The following is a 19,165-nucleotide window of genomic DNA, read 5'->3' as shown; positions in this document are numbered from 1 at the left end:
AACACTTCCACAGACCACCTCCATGCTTAATCCAAATCATTAAATATTAAGCTCATAAACAATAATCCAGATCTAATATAATATTCTGCATATTTATTGGTATTTTTTAATTGGTGAGATTCCCATCAGCGGAAAGCATTAGGGTTGACGATGAGACTATATATTTTTTAGAAATCTGGTTGGTTTTGAGTTTTAAATTATAGAAACCTGGTTGGTTTTGAGGTTAGGGTTGGGGTTAGGGTTGAATTAAACCCATTTATTTGAATTGTTCTAATAAGAATAAGAACCTAATATTAAATATAATGAAAAAAATCATGTGCCTCTAGGCTCCACTTTAAGAACCACTGCCTTTGCACTGCATAGAAAAAAAATATAATGAACACATCTGACTGTCAATTATTGTCTGATCTCATTTGCACTGTGTGTGGTGCTTTAACTAGCCATATATACCAGTCATATTTTCTGTCTCTGTGGATTTGTCTTGCCCCTGTTTGGACCAGAACAAGGCCTAGACTCATGTGCACTCCACTGAGAGAAAAGCTACGCAGTGGAGATTAAGCAGGACTCTCCATATCTTCATTTCCTTCTTTTGGGCTTCGTCTCCATCCCTAAAAAGACACATACTCCCTGGTCTGGGTTTTACTCCCTGCTGTGTGAGACACAAGGTCACAGTGATGGCACAAGAAGACTCTGCCATGCCAATCAGATAAACAGAAGAGCTGCAGCTTGAGAAGAGCACTCTCTTACCCATTCAGAGAGAAAGGTTCCTGTTGTGATCCAGAAATGACCTCATGAATGGTTATGTGCTTCGGGCAGTTGTCCTGGAATTAAAAGTTGTTTTTTTTAAAATTATAATTGAAATGAACACACACACACAGTATTGCCCCCTCCTCTATTAGCTCTTAGTGAAATATTTGCACAATATTACCCTAATGGTAATGTAAAATTATTAATGTGTAACTTTTAACTGCTGATAATCCTGAAGAAACTGTAATGTTGGCTGTAGAGTTGAAGGGTCCATGCTGATTAATCAAAACTAATGAGTCCCTCTGAATGACTTTTGCCCGAAGTCCTGCAAAAGCAAAGATCAAATTATCATCAATCTATTTGGATAACGTCTAAGGGGTTCAGTCAATAAAAGATTGTTTTGTGATATTACATTGAGGAATTCTAGGAATTAAGGAAATTTCATGTGTGTGTGTGTGTTTGTGTGTGTGAGAGCATCAACAGACATCTGTCTGAAAACTCCTCAGCAGCGCCTGTGTGATGCCTAAAGGCCAGAATGCTGTCAGTGTGTGTATAAACGAGGTGCTGGTTGAAGGACTGGAAAGGAGCAGATAGACGAAGCGAGGTGGAGGAGTGACAGAGTTCAGGGATGAAGTATTTCGACTGCTGTCTAGAAGAAAACATGAAGAAGGGATGAAAAGATGGGGAACGGGATGAATGTGGATGTGGAGGTCTACTGTGCATGTTCCTGAGACATGAGACGGCATGACTGTAGGGATGGGAAGGGGGGGGGTTGTAATGGTTAGTGGCCTCTCTTCCTGAGGGCCATAGTTCAACCAGACCGATGGCTCCAGGAAGAGCATTTCAGATGTTCAACAAAACAAAACAGAAAGACCTCTTAATCATTTTCCCCCAATAAATATCCATCCAGTCATTCCTCTGTTTTTAGCCGTTAACCTTGTTGATTTGTTCACCCCACTACACTTTCATTGATCTTTGAAGGTATATGTGTAAGTAATCAGAGTCTGATCAATGGGCTTTGTGTATGTCCGAGACAGAACTATTTGAACAACACTCACCAGCACATTCTCTGAGCTTATCTGAACATGCCGCTATCTGGCCAAATCAATTATACCTGAATCAGGCCAAGTGGATGCCCTGTGCGAGTGTCTATATGCAGAGCCATGCTCAGGCTCTCGTTGACCAACAGTGACTGAGTTTAATCACGTCTATCTGTCACAGAAGTAATGGGTCTATCTCGGAGACCTCTGACCTGCTCATCAAACTGTCAAGTGAAACATTATCGGAGGAGGTTATCTACTTTTGGAATTACTTGTGAACTTAATCAATGTTTTACACAACACTCAAGCAGAACTGTTTGCTTATATCGAAATATGTAATTGTACTGTTGTTCTAAAGTATTGAAGTAGACAGTTTAGCCTTTTATTTGGCTTTGGTGAAGGTTTGGTGTGTAGTCACGTCAAAACATGTACGTCTCCACTATAAGACCACAGAGGCAGACTACAGAAGAGAGAAAACGGTATTCCAGTCCATCTAGTAGGTGTGAGAGACACATAGTGCGGTTAACATGATGAAATAAGATGTGAGAGAACAGGTTGATTTGCTCTCTGATTCATAATGTGCAGAGGTTAATGAGTCGGGTCTTCGGTGTGATTTGTTTCATGGTCAATTTATCCACAAATTTTTATTTATAGCTCTATTGGTAGTAAAAGAGTGAGAGAGCTGGATGGAGGTGAGATGAAGGGGGGCTGGGATCCCAGGACCTCACCCTGAGATAAGAACAGACCAAAGTCCGAGCAAACACCAGGCCGGCAGCCCACTGAGCCGCTGATAACGGCAGCCCCGCTAGTCCACTAGTCTCACTACTGTTGGAGAGAATAGTGGCTTATATTTAGTACTATACCTCAATCAGGAACATAATGCAGGATATGCATAAACATGGATCGTTTATAGGCAAGACAAGACAAGGCAATTCATCCTGGATGGAAGTTTGTAGAAGTACAGGAGCACTATTTATGTATGGAGCAAGAAGCGTAGCACAGTCTAGTCAAAACTAACTAGCGAGGCAAACGAAAGCAGGAGAGCTAGACATGGAAAGAGGAAATATGGAAGGCAGTTATTAGGACTGCCATTGCCACACCTTAGATAGGAATGTGTACAATATTAGTATCAGTGTGCATTGTGGAATAACAAAAACAGACAGGTATTAATTCCAACTTTAGCTTCTTCGCAGGCAGGTTTTCCAAACACGGCTTGTGTCCAGCATTTCATCAACGTCTGTTTCTGACCTGGATATGTTTTCTGTTGGTAGAATGTGTCTCAAACAAGTAGCTATAGGAATATAGCTTTTCTATAGGAAATAAAATCCAAACAGAAAGCCAGGAAGTTTCGATTTGTTTTAAGGTATGATATGTACTTTTCTTGAAAGATGAATGAATTCCATTCACATGAAACAAATCTTTCATATTAATGTTTAGGACCTGGTCACACTTATTTAAAGTTAAAATGCAAGGTGGGGAAGGCACACACACACACACACACATACCACCACTGTGTCCTAACCAAGTAATATCTTCTAATAAATTATTCATGATAAATGATATTACAGTGAAAAAAATGATAATAAAAATTTTAAACAATTTTATCTTGACTTTTTCGAGCAGTTTGTCAGATTTCTGATGTTATTCTATAATCACAGAATTCAGTCTTAACATCTTAAACCTTTTTGACTTGTTAAAGAGTTTGGCTTATTATCTCTAAATTATTATTTATTTCTTATTTTAATAATTCTGTGGTTTTCTTCTTGTTTTTCAAAGTGTGATTTATCTAAAAATAAATCTGACTTATCTAAAAATATCTTAAAATTCAGACTTATTATTATTTCAAAATTATTATCTCAGAGTCTGACCCTGTGTCACAGTTAAAATCCAAAATTATTGACTCATTATCTCAAACATTGAACTTATTATTTCACAACTTTGACTAATCATCTCAGAATTTTGAAAAATCTGAATTATTACCCCAAAACATAGACTTATTATCTTTCTCATCACCTCAGAAGTCTGACTTATCTCACAGTTCTGTCTTTTAATCCATAAATATTGACTAATTATCTTATCTTGACTTATATTGAATGCAGACTGAAAGCCACAAAAAACAAATAATAATACCACCGGAGGGCAGGTATTAAAATATGGAAATGTATTTTTTTTATTTATTTATTTATTTATTAATTTATTTATTTATTTATTTATTTATTTATTAATTTATTTATTTATTTATTTATTTATTTATTAATTTATTAATTTATTAATTATTATTATTATTATTATTATTATTATTATTAACAGGCTTCCATAAAGATGTAAAGTTTATTTTAAAAAATTCTGAAGTTCATTCTGAATTCAGGAGTTTCTAGCCATCTAGCAGCTCTGATGTAGTCTTTGAAAGCCTCTATTTCTACCATTTTTTTTCTTTTTGGACACAAGATTATGTCCATCTTATTATCTCAACATTTTAATTTTTTTATCAAAACAGAATTACATTTTTGTACAATTAAGTCAACTTTTTAAACATTTTAACAAAATAAATTTTTTTTAAGACTATTCTAACTCTTAAAAGTGGCCTTGACGTTTGCACAGTGAGAATTTTTTTATTGTCTTGTTTATATTAAAAACTGGAACAGCAGTGTTTGTGTACTTTTGCTTCGAACAGATATCGACGCTTGATATTAAAAATACGTCTTTGCCCTTAACAAGTGTGTATGTGTGTGGCAGGGTGTGTGTATGTCTTATTTCCTACATGAAATTGACAGCACAAGGACAGCACTAACACACACGTCATCATTTTTTCCAATCGCAAATAATTCATTCTGATGACATAACACCTAAAATAATTACCTCCTGATTTTGAGGATATTTCTTCTGTCTTGGCCCTCAAAAAGGGCTAAATACATGTATACAAACACACACACACACACAATAGCAGGAAATAATAGGAGAAGGGAGTCTCTCAATCCACCAGGTCATACAACATACAAACCTGATAACGGAGAGAATATTCTTGTTTGTCATGGACGATAAAAACATCCACCCACACACACACACACACACACACACATTGGCAGCATATAGTGTCAAAATTTTTGTCTCTCTACCTCCCCTACATGTCAGCACAGAGCTGGAAACACACGTATACACACAGAGAAGAGTTGTTGGACACTGTGAGACCTCGCTCCAGTTCGTTACCTCAGTCAGACACGCAACATGCAAATATAACTACCATCATTCAATCAGACCCATGTGTTCTAGTTTATATCACACCGTATGCTTTTCTAGTCTCTAAGTAAATAGTTTGCGCATTGGGTTTTGCCTGTCACAGCAGGGATGATAACACACGTCTAACTGCAGTCTTACAGGAAAGTCACATCAGTGCTGAATCCTTCACACACACACACACACACACACAGAGGATGGAGAAGACGAGCTGTTGGAGGATCTGCTGGAACAATAGGACTCGGCAGCCTGTCCCCTTATCAGTCTGAGGCCTTATCGAGCCCTGTCTCTGTTAGTGTTACCCCCCAGCACCCCCCCGGACCCCCTTATCACCCCCGGCTGACGTCAGGGCTCCCGGGCGGAATGCTGGAGACGGACCCTGATAGCGCCGCTCGACTGTGGGAACAGATATCTACGCAAAAAATGTGCATCAAGCAAATGAGAGCTATAAGAAATATCATCATATCTGTTAGGGCTGGAAATAAGAATCCCCTCTAGATGCACTGTGGATTAATTCCAGACAATTATGAATATTTATCAACACTCAAACCACAGAAATAATAAGAGAATACGTTAGAAAGAAAAATTCTGGGACCTCGATTAAGCGAACTCCAAAAATAACAAGAAATGGACCCGAAGTGACCACTTAGGGTCTGATCTTTTGTTTCTATTTGTAGATCTTCAATCATCATAATGTCTATTAATCTTCATGCATCTAATTTATAATGATGAAAAGCAGGACTCTGATTGAGGAGGCTGTTATGACATGAAGGGGTGGGGTGGGGGGTGGGGGTCAATTTATACTAATCAGCGTTGAATCCGGAGCTTATTCCAAGAAAACCTGTGCAGTTTGGCAGGAATATATTCCCCGGATAGGACATCAGTTCATTACAGGCCACTGCACACACAGCTTCATTGTAGTCTATCAGGTTTCCAGGTTATCAGGTTTCCAACAGATGGGAGGAAACCAGAGAACCCAGAGGAAACCTCAGAGCTCAGGATCGCTGTGAGGCAGCTACGCTACACACCTCACTAATGTGTCGCTTGAGTATTTTAATTCAGAAAGCATTGTGTGTCATGACATTTAAGTGATTCTGAACATTTTGTGAACAGTTCCGAACTAATTAGCAGCTAACCTTTTAGCAGTGTCCCTACTCGATCCGTACCGGAAACACGATTTATACTGGCAGTTTATTTATATGGCAGGTATTTATAATACTGTTATTATAATACTACCAAAAATATAATGTTATTGTGTGTTGTTGGCAGCAATTTCACGCATGTGCAGTACAAATCGTGTTTCTGCTATGGATTGATAAAATAGCACTGTTGTATATCTGCGATAATAAAAGAAACAAATTATAATATCATATAGAACATCAGCCTGACATGTTTTGCTTAATTGAGTGGAAATAGATTCCAAAGAAGCCGCACTGGCCTTATAGCATGTGAGCTAGCATATAGCTGGCAAGCTCGCGCACACTGAGTGTTTCCGGTAAAATCAGCATCCCTTCATTGTTTGCATATGCATTTTTTCATATTTTAGGTCAAACGTTTAATGTAATAAGTGTTTTGAAATAAGAAGTGAGGATTTTATGTAATGAAAACAGATGAGAGGAATGATACACACAGTGAAATGGTTCAAAAACGCTTTTCAAATCATAATCGCGACCGAGTTAGTGATGGGAAGTTTGGATCATTTTACTGACGCGGATCTTTGAATCTTCTTCAGCAAAATGATTGAATCATTTTTTGAGTCATTTTGTTAATTCTGTTCATTTCCGCAGAATAGAATTACAGTGTTAAGTGTTAATTGCCAATTACCTTGACACATCTTACAGAAACATTGGTCACATTTAGAATAAGACAAAAATATAAATCAATCAAGACCAAAATGAGACTGACAGGAACAAGAACAGAACTGTTTTATTTTTCAGAAAATGTTCATTGCACATGTCTTTTGATCATTTTTAAATATTATACAACATTACATTAATATTATTAACTGTAAGATAGCGATCCAGGAAGTGGTCACGTGATGATCGAATGAAGGACTCGGGCCGGAAGACTCCGGAGATGAACGAATCATTTCTGACTGCATAGCCGAAGTTTATGAGGAACGACTCGGGAGATGAACTAATTATGTTTCCAGTACATAACCTATAGGATGTTGCGCATGCGCGGTCAATACAAAATGTTCTCTGAGACGACTCGGTGTTCCTGAGTCATATTAAGGAGTCGTTCAAAATGAATGAATCGTTCATGAACGACACTGAACCTTAGAGATTAGCGTTAGCTTCACCTCTAAGCATACACTAGCCTGTAGTAAACGTTTTTTATTTTTCAAAAAATGTTCATGGCACGTCTTTCGATAATTTTATGAAAATTCATTAATATTATACAACATTACATTAGTATTATTAACTGTAAGATACCGATCCAGGAAGTGGTCACGTGATGAAAGACTCCGGAGATTAACGAATAATTTCTGACTGCATAGCCGAAGTTTATGAGGCTGTCACGTGATGAAGGAACGACTCGGGAGATGGACTAATATTTCTAGTACAGAACCTATAGGATGTTGCGCATGCGCGGTCAATACAAAATAAACGAATCGCTCTCTGAGACGACTCGTTGTTCCTGAGTCATTTTAAGGATTCGGACAAAATGACACATCAGCATTAGTCAGAATCTGAGCGATAAAATAAGCATAAGCACACCTTCACTCCTAAGCATATACTAACCTGTAGTAAACTAAAGTGCATATTTTATTTAATATGAATTTAACTCTAATGAAAGTAGAGATGAGAATTTTTGGGAGGAAATAACCCCCTTGACTGCACGTACTGAGCTTCATAAAGCAGCGTTTTTCTGACAAACAAGTCTTATCTTAACCTCTGGACTAAGCCTAGTCAAGTGTGATGGATAGTTCTATCACATAGTATAATAACGAAAATATTATAGCATATCATCATTTAAAATAACAATAAAGCAGGAATATTTATGAACTGAAAGATCGCAGGCTGTAAATCTCAGAGTGAAAGCAAAGCCGTTTCTCCCAGAAAGCAATAAATTACTGTGGTATGTGAGCTTCAGCTTGTGGACATCAGGTTAAGGGGATACTTAAGGTTTTCTGGGCGTCATCATTTGGACTGTGTGTGTGTGTTGTGTGTCTGTGTAAGTGAGAGAGAGAGAGCAGGTGCCAGAAACACAGGGGCATCCACATTAGTTTGTACAGGTGTAAAATTCCCACAGCTCTTTCCAGCTAACCAAAGAACTAATAATAGTTACTTTTCACTTCTTTCCGCTCATGTGCAAACTGTGCATTGTCATCTCCCTCTCTCTCTTTCTCTCTCTCTGTACCTGCCTATCTCTGTCTGGCTCTCACTGCATGACCTGCTGAAGGCGTGAGGAGGAATGAGGGAGGTGGAGGAGGAGGAGAAACATGGCCTTGAGTTTCAAACAGAGAGAAGGGAGTTATGTCTCCCAGCCTCTCACATCCTTCTTCTCTCTTTCACAGATTTCTCCCTCACTCTCTTTGTTAGACACACACTCCCTAAATTTCTTTAGCAGCTGCCGTGGCCTTGGGTGCAAATAATTGGATAGTGAGAGAGAGAGAGAGAGAGAGACAGGGGAGGACTGAGGCATTTAAAAGCTTTATTTTAGTTTTAAATCTTTCTTTTGTTGGTAGTGAGTACTAAAGTATAATTATATCAGACGCTGTTTACTCACATATTAACTCACACATTAACTCCCACATTAACTCTCTCTCTCTCTCTCTCTTTCACTCACTCACTCACTCACTCATAAACACACCCGGAAAGAAAAATTATCACACAGCTAATGTGAATGATTTTATTTTATAAAAAAGACACAGCATCCTGCATCCATGTTTTAAGACGCACCCAAGCAGATATTTATTAATAATAATCTCAAACATTCTGATAAAATGCAGCATAGCTAGCTTCATGGTGGTCTGTTCACTGGTAAATCCCTGCTTCTGGGTCACCTAAACTAAAGAAACTTATCTGAGGATGTAACATTTGTGTTCAGAAAGTTGCCTTTGTCTGCAGTGAGTCAGCATTTTGGCACGGAATGACAAAAAGTAATCAAATCGTATCAGCCACGGCTCCATTATAGTGCTATTTTATTCAGTTATTCATAATCCAGGTACCATTTACGTCATCGAGAACGAGGAGAGCGTTTTTTTTTAAGTATTTATAATAAAGTTTATGTAGGAGTCAAGAAACCTGAGAGTTATAAACCATCCGAGTGTAATTTTGGAGAGCTTCTTAACCTGTTCACTTTCTCTATTCAGCCAAAGTCATGTTACAGTTATTGGCCATTAACCCTCCTCCATTTTTGGAAACGTTAAAAAAAAAGAAAAGAAACTTTGTTCTTTCTCTCCATCCCTCCAGAAGTGGCCTGATAAGAGTCCATTAGTCTTTATAATTAGTTTGGAATAGTTGGAGCGTGCTCTCTTGAGCCAGTTTAAACTCCACCCTGGCTCTGTGCCAGAGCAGTGTAAACTGACAGCATGGAAACACTGCACAGACACACAAGTGTGTGTGAAGTGTGTATGTGTGTGATGGAATGAATCATAATCAGTCCACTTGAATAAATGTAATGAACACTGCGTGAGGTACTGTAGACCTTCCAGTGAAGAAACAGAGAAAAAGGAATGAAATAAGAATATAAAAAGAAAGTAATTTATCGCTGAGGAGGAGGAGGAGGAGGAGGAAGGCAAACCACTCAGTGTTTACCTGCCCTGTCAAGACCTGCCTGTGAACCCACTATGTCCACACAGGCAGGCAGGAGCTATACTAACATGGCGTCTTTTCACACAAAATCGCAACACCTGCACACGCCGTTCCACATTCAGCGTCTTCCTCTGAAGTATACTGAGCTATGAGCCAAGAGCTAGTCATTTTTTAGGCTTAGTAGCTCTTTTCTCCTGTTTTGCTGTGTCCATGTTGATCATTGAATATCTTTGTCATGTCTCCACAGTGGTGTTTAATATGAAGCTCATATGAAAGTAGACACTCAGAGCTTTAAGAATTTGTACTTTTTCTTAAGTATTGCTGTTTTTAAAGTAAGCTTATCTTTAAAGTAAATGTTGATATCAAACCCATTCCTGCTCTCTGTGATGCCCCAAGTGTTCAAAATTGAAAGATGCTAACATCAACCACTCAAAATCTGTGCGAGGGAAAGCCAAATGAGTCTTTGTATCAGATATCAGATATGACTAAATAAACATTTAGATCATAGTGATACACTTAGGCTACGAGGCTAAAATGCAGCCAAGCTGTGAAATTCAGACAAAGCGAACAGAGATTTGTTATTTATCTTAAAACTTTTTCCCTGACTATTCATAGTTCAAGCATACTGTTAGTGTTGCAATATCACAACCCTCAAAAATGATTATAACATTGCCATGAATCCAGAAATGACACTGTGGTGGGGCTTTATGACCATGATTTATGAAGAAACCTGAGTCAGACAAGGCCAACAGAAACATATGGACAAAACAGAACTTTTTAGCATTTTTCCCTCATGCAAGGATATTAAGTAAAGTTTTTTCCACATTCAAATGAGTGAAAACTCAGCATTGTCTGAGACAGAGATGAAATGCTTCACAGTGTGATAAATACAGTACCTGTAGAGATATCTCACAGCATCTCACAGATTAGCGGCATACCTAAAGCTGTAAAGATGTACAAGTTAGCCGTTATCTAGCTGAGTGTGCTGAGGTAAACTAGCTAGCTAGATCTTTTACAGGATATTAAAACACACTCGATGGTTAACATCCTATAATTAACTCTCCGGCTAGTGAGCAAGGGTGTCTTTGCTAGATTTGGAGCTAGAAACATTAACATGAGCTAGCTAGCTTGCTAATAAACCTAGCAGGCTACTGAACTAAAGATAAATGACAAGATAGCCAGGAAGTGTTATCTATTCATATTTGCTCAGTTAGCATAAGATTGAGCATAAGGATAGAAAAGAGAAAGTTTTTGATTAGCTGTGCCAACGGTAGCCGTAGAAAAGTCATTTGTATTCACCGGATGACGTTTACTTTCCTGACTACGTTCATGTCATGTTGTTTCTCTCTGTGAATTGGTTTCTACTACTACCTTAAATCCCTGCTTGTTGGATCTAGGATGATTGTTGGTGAAGATCTCTAAGTTGTGGCAAACTTTCTTCTGAGTGGCACACTGAATGGTTAGTGTGTAGCAAGTTTGCATTACATCTCCAGGGTTGGGGGTTTGATTTCTGCCCTGTGTCTGTGTGTGTGACTGTGTGTGCGACTGTGTGCGTGTGACTGTGTGCGTGTGAGTGTGTGTAGTTTGTATGTTATCCCTATGCTTTTTGAGGTTTCCCCAGGATTCTCTGGTCTCCTCCCCTAGTCCAAAGACATGTACTGTTGGCTGACTGGCATCTCACATCTCTAAATTGTCTGTAGTGTGTGTGTGTGTGTGAGTGTGTCTGGGAGAGAGAGAGAGAGAGAGATTTTGCCCTGTGACAGAATGGCACACCATCTAGACTACACTGGGATAGACTCCATGCTCCCAGTGACGCTGTATAGAACAACTAGGACAGGCAATGGATGGATGGATGGATGGATGGATATCCAACCAATCAGGATAATAGGTTTATTCCATATCTATAAACAGATATACATGCAGATATACATGCTCCAGATTTTGAACTGATTTTATATTTTCACCCAGACTGGTTTCCAATAGAGGGCATGGCAAGCTTGAGGCGAGAACGGAAAAATCCTCCTCTGATCCCTGTTTAGTGTTTGTTTTTCCACATGGGATTTTCTCCCACTATTCATTTATTTTGACACACTGTACATTTCACACTGCACATAACCTGATAGCTAAACGTGGCTCACATGGAGTGATGTCGCTTTTGTTGAGGATGAGGCTGAGATTGAGGTTAAGAGGCTAAAAAAAAGAGAGGGACTCACTGTACCTTTAACTCACCATGTGGCTGTTTGAATAGAGTTTAGCTCAGCTGCACCTTTCTGGGTTCTGAGTTGTTACAACACTGCGATAAGCAGAGCAAACAGTTTGATATAGCTTGCACACACACACACACACACACACATATACAAACATACATGTTTGTCTTAGTATCCTTGTGAGGATCTTTTTAATAAATTATTAATAAATGCATAAATATTAATTAATGCTAAATCAAACCTGGACCTTACTAAACCTAACGTTTATTTATTTAATTATTTATTAAAAAATTTAAAAAGCTGCAGTTTCTATTTAAAAAAAGAGGAAAAAAAACAGTTGTTCTCATGGGAACCAGCCAAGGTCAGATATTCCTATTCTTGTGGGGAAATTTGGTACACACACACACACACACACACACACACACACACACACATACTTAAACATCTTTACTGTCCTGTAGAAATGATAGAACTGACTGAGAACTGTTGTTCTCTGTCTGTATAATTATAACTGGAAATAAGTCATTTTATTTCATGTGAATTATTGTATTAAAAGGATTTCTGTGATCGAGATGCTTTTTATGAACTAAAATGTCAAGTCAAGCCTAACAAACGTGAGGAGGAACAAAGAACAAGAATCATTTAGATCAAATTTCTCTTTTAACATAGTTTTTGGCTGTGTCTCAATCAGCTCCCTAGTTCACTATGCAGGGTACTGATCAGGTAGTCGGCCATTTTAAGGGCTGTTATTTTTACTCTCTCTCTCTCTCTCTCTCTCTCTCTCTCTGTCTCCCCCCTTCCTCTGTCTCTGTGTCTCTGTCTCTGTCTCTCTCTCTCTCTCGTCTCAATCCTTCCAATGCACTTGAACGTTTGCCCCTTAAAAAAATCCTATCATGCACTGCAAAATCCCAGGGAGCTTCGACGCTCACTATGTTCAATATAATGTAAATAGCTTGTTATTACTGTTGTAGGTAATGAATAATGAAAGATTTTTAACTTGATTTGATGTTCAGTATAAAGTTTGTTTGAGTAACGTCTTTTAAATTATTTAAAAAAATCCTTCATTGGTTATGTTGACTATTTTAGATAATTATTGATCCCCCCACTTTTTAAAATGTATTTATTTTTATTTATTTGTAAATATGTATTATTTTTTATTTTAACAACACCTGTAATTCTTATAGGATTTAATGGACAGCATGAACGCTGCTCTAGGGTTTTGTTGGTATAGGGCTAGGGGTTTGTTAAATGTTTTGTATATGTATATTAAACATTCAACAAAAATATTAAAACCAAAAAAAAAAAAATCCACTAGCAAGCCTACAAAACTGCTTGAAGTACCATGATGAAACAATTAAGCTTCCACATAGAAAACTGATATATTTGGGTTGTAGGGGCAGTCATGTCACCAGAAATAATAATCAACGTCCCAATATGTAGTAAACCAGGGTGCTTAGCAGTGCACAAGCTCGTGTGCATGAAATACAGATTGTAGGGAGCTTATTGAGACACAGCCTTTTTTGTCTAGCAGTAGGGTTTTTTTTTTATCACTACTGTGATCGCTTTGTCCTTCAGGTATCATTGAATCCAGGAATCCATCGTTTTAATATCTTATTCAGATCAAAACGTGATTTTTTGACATTTCCAGCCTAAGCGTCTGCCTGTTAAGGTCGCCTGTTATATCTTGTTTCCGATTCATCCTTAAATGCCATTTCAGCTTGTTTTGATTTCATGCCCCGATGTACTTGACCTTATCTAGGACAGTAGTCTAAGCTTTTCCTCACTGACGTTGGCGTGAAATTATTTTGATGAGTTTCAGGGTTAAGCGTCACGTATCTGCTTGGTCGGTCCGTGGTATCGAGCGCTGAAGATTAACTCGGAGATGTTTCACCATGAGGTGAAGAAGACACCATGGAATTTTCCACAGGATAAAAAAAATGCATCCTGAACGTTCTCGTTTTTCATTCTCCCTGCTCTTTTTATATCGTTGACCTTATTTTAATGCTTATACAAATCTTGTTCCATCTTCCATCCTACCCCTCCTTTCCAACCCTGGATGCTTCACTTGGAAGGATATAAACTGCTTGGTGTGTCTCTTATATAAGGGCTTTGATCCTATACTAATAATCCTGAACTACTCTTCTTCTCATGGCGACATGCTGCGTTTTTTTCCCCCTGATGGAAGGTTCACCGTAAAAAACCCTCATAGAATATTTGGCAACCAGAGCAGCTAAAGCTACATGTGTTGTACCAATGGTCTAGAACAAGGCTTCAGACTTCAGCCTGAAAACAGGAACTGCTCCGGTATATGATATGAGGAAAAACATCTTGAAGGCATTACGGTGCAAAGAGTCAAAAGTTTAAAGAGTACCAGGCTAAGGTTTTTAATACTGATCACAATGCATCTTGCCTGTCTCATCCTTAAACACACACACACACACACACACTCCCCCTTTTCCTTTTCTTTTACTCTAAAATCACGACAAATGATTGTAGAGTCTTGGCCTCGATCGGGACGTTAAATGTGTAGAGGTTCAGCTACAGCCATGACATCAGTGCAGCCAGAGAAGATCAAGAAGAAACCCAAAGATAGGACAGAAAAAAAAGATTTGGTAAGGCGTGTCAAAACTCAGTTGTTTAGGCCGAACAGGAGAAAGTGCAATGCTTCCCAGACCCTGAGGTCTTGCCAACACAAACCCAGCTCCCTGTGAGCCCCCTCTCCACTCCGGGATGCCTGTCTGACCGGGGGAGGGACACGGCGGCGCCATGCCGATTTCTTAGACAGCTTATCTCTCCAGCAGTGATAATGCTGTCAAAATAACAGCCAAGATACATAGCGGTGAGGAACTGGTTAAAACCTCCTTGGTGTCCCTCTGTTTGGTGTAGCCTCTGTCTGCCCACCTTTAGCTCTCTTTCTCTCAATCTTTCAAGCAAATCATCATTCGAATTTATCACCACTTCTTTTCTGTATAGAGAGGCCTGGTGTTAGACCTGCCTGATCCATACATTTGGAAAAAAGAAGCTGTTATAAGTAATCAGAGATAGTATAGTTAGATCTAGTTGCTATTAAGATTAAATTTATTCCTATTAAGCTTCAAAAAGATGACCGGTGCTGCAATTGTGCTGAGGTCAAGACCGCAAGCACTACCAACATCCACTGGTGGTGCTGCTGGTGCCTTCATCGACAATGACATCTAGAGGCTTTCAAGATGCATAACAAATTTTCACAGCCAAAGCATGAATCTGACTATTTGTTTTTATACATCAGTCTATAATTTATATATATATATATATATATATATATATATATATATATATATATATATATATATATATATATATACAGTGAGGGAAAAAATTATTTGATCCCCTGCTGATTTTGTACATTTGCCCACTGACACTTGCCCATCTGATGTTTGCCAGTGAACATCTGAATGATTCAGAGGTCATGTGGTCAAATGAGACCAAAATCCGGCTCTTTGGCATCAACTCAACTCGCCGTGTTTGGAGGAGGAGGAATGCTGCCTATGACTCCAAGAAGACCATCCCCACCGTCAAACATGGAGGTGGAAACATTATGCTTTGGGGGTCTTTTTCTGCTAAGGGCACAGGACAACCGCACCGCATCAAAGGGACGATAGACGGAGCCATGTACCATCAAATCTTGAGTGAGAACCTCCTTCCCTCAGCCAGGGCACTGAAAATGGGTCGTGGATGCAAAGAGGAGTGGGCCCAAATTCCTTGAGATGTGAGATGTGTGCAAACCTGGTGGCCAACTACAAGAAATGTCTGACGTCTGTGATTGCCAACAAGGGTTTGCCACCAAGTACTAAGTCATGTTTTGTAAAGGGGTCAAATACTTATTTCACTCAATAAAATACAAATATAACTTTTTTGAAATGTGTTTTTCTGGATTTTTTTGTTGTTATTCTGTCTCTCACTGTTCAGATAAACCTACATTAAAATTACAGACTGATCATTTCTTTGTCAGTGGGCAAACGTACAAAATCAGCAGGGGGTCAAATAATTTTTTCCCTCACTGTATATATATATATATATATATTCATTCGGGTTCACAAACATTCTTAAGTTATTTGTAGAACTGAACAGTAACCCTAAAATCTCTTTGGCAGCCACAGGTCATTTACACCTTTATTTCTGTGTTATTTGAATATTGATGATGGCCCAGATATGGAATTTTACCTTTTACATTTCATTTAGAAATGTGAATAAACAACAGAAGCTTGCTTTTACATGCGACAATGCCCTTGTTATTATAACAAACTTGCACTACATCATTTTACGCACCACATTCACAAACAGTATTTTCTTTTTAATGGGCATTATAGCTATACAATTGGGCCAAAACAGCAGGTCCTGTGAGGTGTTCCTGGTATGCAGTAATTAATACATACTCGAAGAAAGGACAACCGGTGAGTCACGGGCTCTCAAGGCTGATCCACAAGGGGAGTGAAGGTTAGTCCGTCTGATCCAATGTCGCTGAAGAGCTACTGAAGCACAGATTGCTGAAAACGTTAAGGCCTGTATGATAAAAAGGTGTCCGAAAAATTGCTGTGTAGCTGCACCATCACATCTCACCAGTTTCACCAGTCTCACGGTATCCACACCAGACTTTCATACAATAACACTGTCCGGAGTGTGTCGTTCTGCTCACACCTCAACAATTTGATTTATTAATGAGTGATTTTAATGGTTTATAGTGTGATTTAATGCTGTAGAACAGCTGAGAGACAAGTTAAGTAGCCTCTATTTGTCACATATACTTTACTGCACAGTGAAATTCTTCCTTCACATATCCAATTCTTGGAGGTTTTTGGGGTCAGATCACAGGGTCAGACATGATGCAGCGCCCCTGGAGCAGGGTGGGTTGGGGGCCTTGCTCAAGGGCCCAACGGTGGTAGCTTGGCAGTGCTGGGGCTTGAACCCTGATCTTCTGATCAGCTACCTTAAACACTTCAGAGCTACCACCGACCCCAGTTAGTTCTCACTTATAGCTGTGATAAATAGACATTCCTTTCACCAGCCCCCCCCCCCTCTTTCTGTCTCTCTCCCCCCCATCTCCCCCCTCTCTATCCCCTTTCCCTTAGGCCCCTGTGTTGATGTGAGTTGTTATTGTAGAAACAATAACATATTAGAACAAGCGCACTGATATCAAATTTTAATGCGCATTGATATAAGCGCATTTATATAAAATTTTAATTCACGTTAACAGCCGGAACTACTTTCCGAGCCGTCAGAATTAACGAAAACACTTTCTGACCAATGACATTTCAATAATAATAATAATAATAATAATAATAATAATAATAATAATAATAATAATAATAATAGTGCGATTTTCTTCACAAATATGACGGAGAAAAAAACATTACTATATAAATCAACGGTACTTGGCATTTTGCGTTTTTCCCCCGCAGAGGTTCTTTTTGTCCCTGCTGGGTTTCCGTATCAGCTGAAGTTCTTGTCACTTGACCGGAAGTTATTATTATTTCTTTTGGACGGACATAACCACGGTTTCTTCCTCTCTTCATGTGCAAAATGGAATAATAACAACAGTATTAAAAAATCAAACTTTAGTTTTTTCTTGTAAGTTAAATATAATATCCAATGTGCACGCTGTATTTAATATTATCAATCGCTCTTAGTTTGCACGCTGGTTAGATGAAGGCAGTTTAAACTGATTGTCGTTTTAATCTCAACTCCTAAAAATATCATCAGATATTATTTTAGATTCATGTCTGTAGTTTATTTATATTTCTATATCTATTCTGTTTCAGCAGGTTGTTTGGATCAGTGTGTTTTGCTGTATTGCTCCAGCATCATCACCATGCCTCTGACAGCTCCTGTGATCAGCGGAGCTCAGAAACTAGTCCTGTACGAGACCAGAGCTGTATGTACCACTAATACTTTTATTTTATATAATCTCCATGTTTTTTATTAAATATTATTGATTTTAAAATGCGAGTTTGTCCTCTTCCTGACCGCTTCACACCAGCGACACTAGATGGCGCTGTCGAGCTGCTCATTTATACCTTCTTAATTCCTTTTACACGGTATGACCAAAAGTATCTGGACACCACTTAATTATCACTCAAATATCTTACTTGGGTCTTCCTCAAAGCTTGAAGCGCACGGTTATATGTCTTTTTACATGCTGAAGAATTACCTTGCGGTACCTAAATGTGACCCAGCGAGCTCCATTAAGACATGGACTAGAAGTCGTCCAGTGTTCTCCACCGAGCCCTGATCTCAACCCTATCATGATCACCTGGAACACTGACTGTACATAATAATACTAACAAATCCTCACAGTCATACTCAAAAATCTAGTCGAAAGCCTTCCCTGAAGATTGGGGCTTGTTATAATTAAACATGGAGCGAGTGCATACAGATGTGATGGTCAGGTGTCCACAAACATTCGGTCATTTAGTGCAGTTGTTTCAAAACGCTGGTACATTTAAGGTACGTTCTGCGGTATCATAAAGCCTGCACATGATCAGTTTGAACCCTTTTCTTACTTATGCTTGAAGCAATGTAGTGTAAAGTTCATGTTATAACTAAATCTGGAGCAAGTGCATACGTATGTAATGGTCAGGTGTCCGCATACTTTCGGTCGGATTGTGTAGTTGTTTCCAAACGCTGGTACATTTGATTCTACTGTATGATAAAGCTTGCACATAACCAGTTTGAACCCTTTTTTTACTTGTACTTAAAGCAGTGTAGTGTTTACATTTCAACCTCAAGCATTTGATTGTACTCCAAAACCACCCTAAAAAAGGCAGACTTTCTGGATGCACTTTGAAATCTTGAAAACTTCACGGCTATAATGAACAGCATTACATTTGGAGGTATATCCATCGAGGCATGGACTCCACTAGATCCCTGAAGGTGTTCTGTGGTATCTGGCACCAAGATGTTAGCAGCAGATCCTGATACTTTTGATAGATACTGACCACTGCAGACCCGGAACACCCCACAAGAGCTGCAGTTTTGGAGATGTTCTGATCCAGTCGTCTAGCCGTCACAATTTGGCTCTTCGTCAAACTCGCTCAAATCCTTATGCTTGCCCATTTTTCCTGCTTCTAACATCAACTTTGAGGATAAAATGTTCACTTGCTGTCTAATATATCCCACCCACTAACAGGTGCCATGATGA

General features: G+C 38.8%; 1 protein-coding gene across 2 annotated transcripts in view; it reads left to right on the top strand.

The window, feature by feature from the left end:
- The first annotated feature begins 17,467 nt into the window (after positions 1-17,467).
- Positions 17,468-19,165, top strand: part of fig4a (FIG4 phosphoinositide 5-phosphatase a) — a 53,912-nt gene continuing 52,214 nt past the window's right edge. Inside the window, exons 1-2 of one of the 2 annotated variants that reach the window (XM_058392672.1) lie at positions 17,468-17,595; positions 17,790-17,899. In XM_058392672.1, the coding sequence (XP_058248655.1) occupies positions 17,837-17,899 (63 nt within the window). In that variant the 5' untranslated portion in view covers positions 17,468-17,595; positions 17,790-17,836. Of the gene's footprint in view, positions 17,596-17,786; positions 17,900-19,165 lie in introns of both variants that reach the window. The other variant, XM_058392671.1, reaches the window with a different exon arrangement.

This window comes from Hemibagrus wyckioides, linkage group LG06, assembly GCF_019097595.1.
Source record: "Hemibagrus wyckioides isolate EC202008001 linkage group LG06, SWU_Hwy_1.0, whole genome shotgun sequence".
Classification (NCBI taxonomy): domain Eukaryota; kingdom Metazoa; phylum Chordata; class Actinopteri; order Siluriformes; family Bagridae; genus Hemibagrus; species Hemibagrus wyckioides.
The sequence above is the reverse complement of the archived record's forward strand: the minus strand, read 5'-3'. Positions and strand labels throughout refer to the sequence as shown.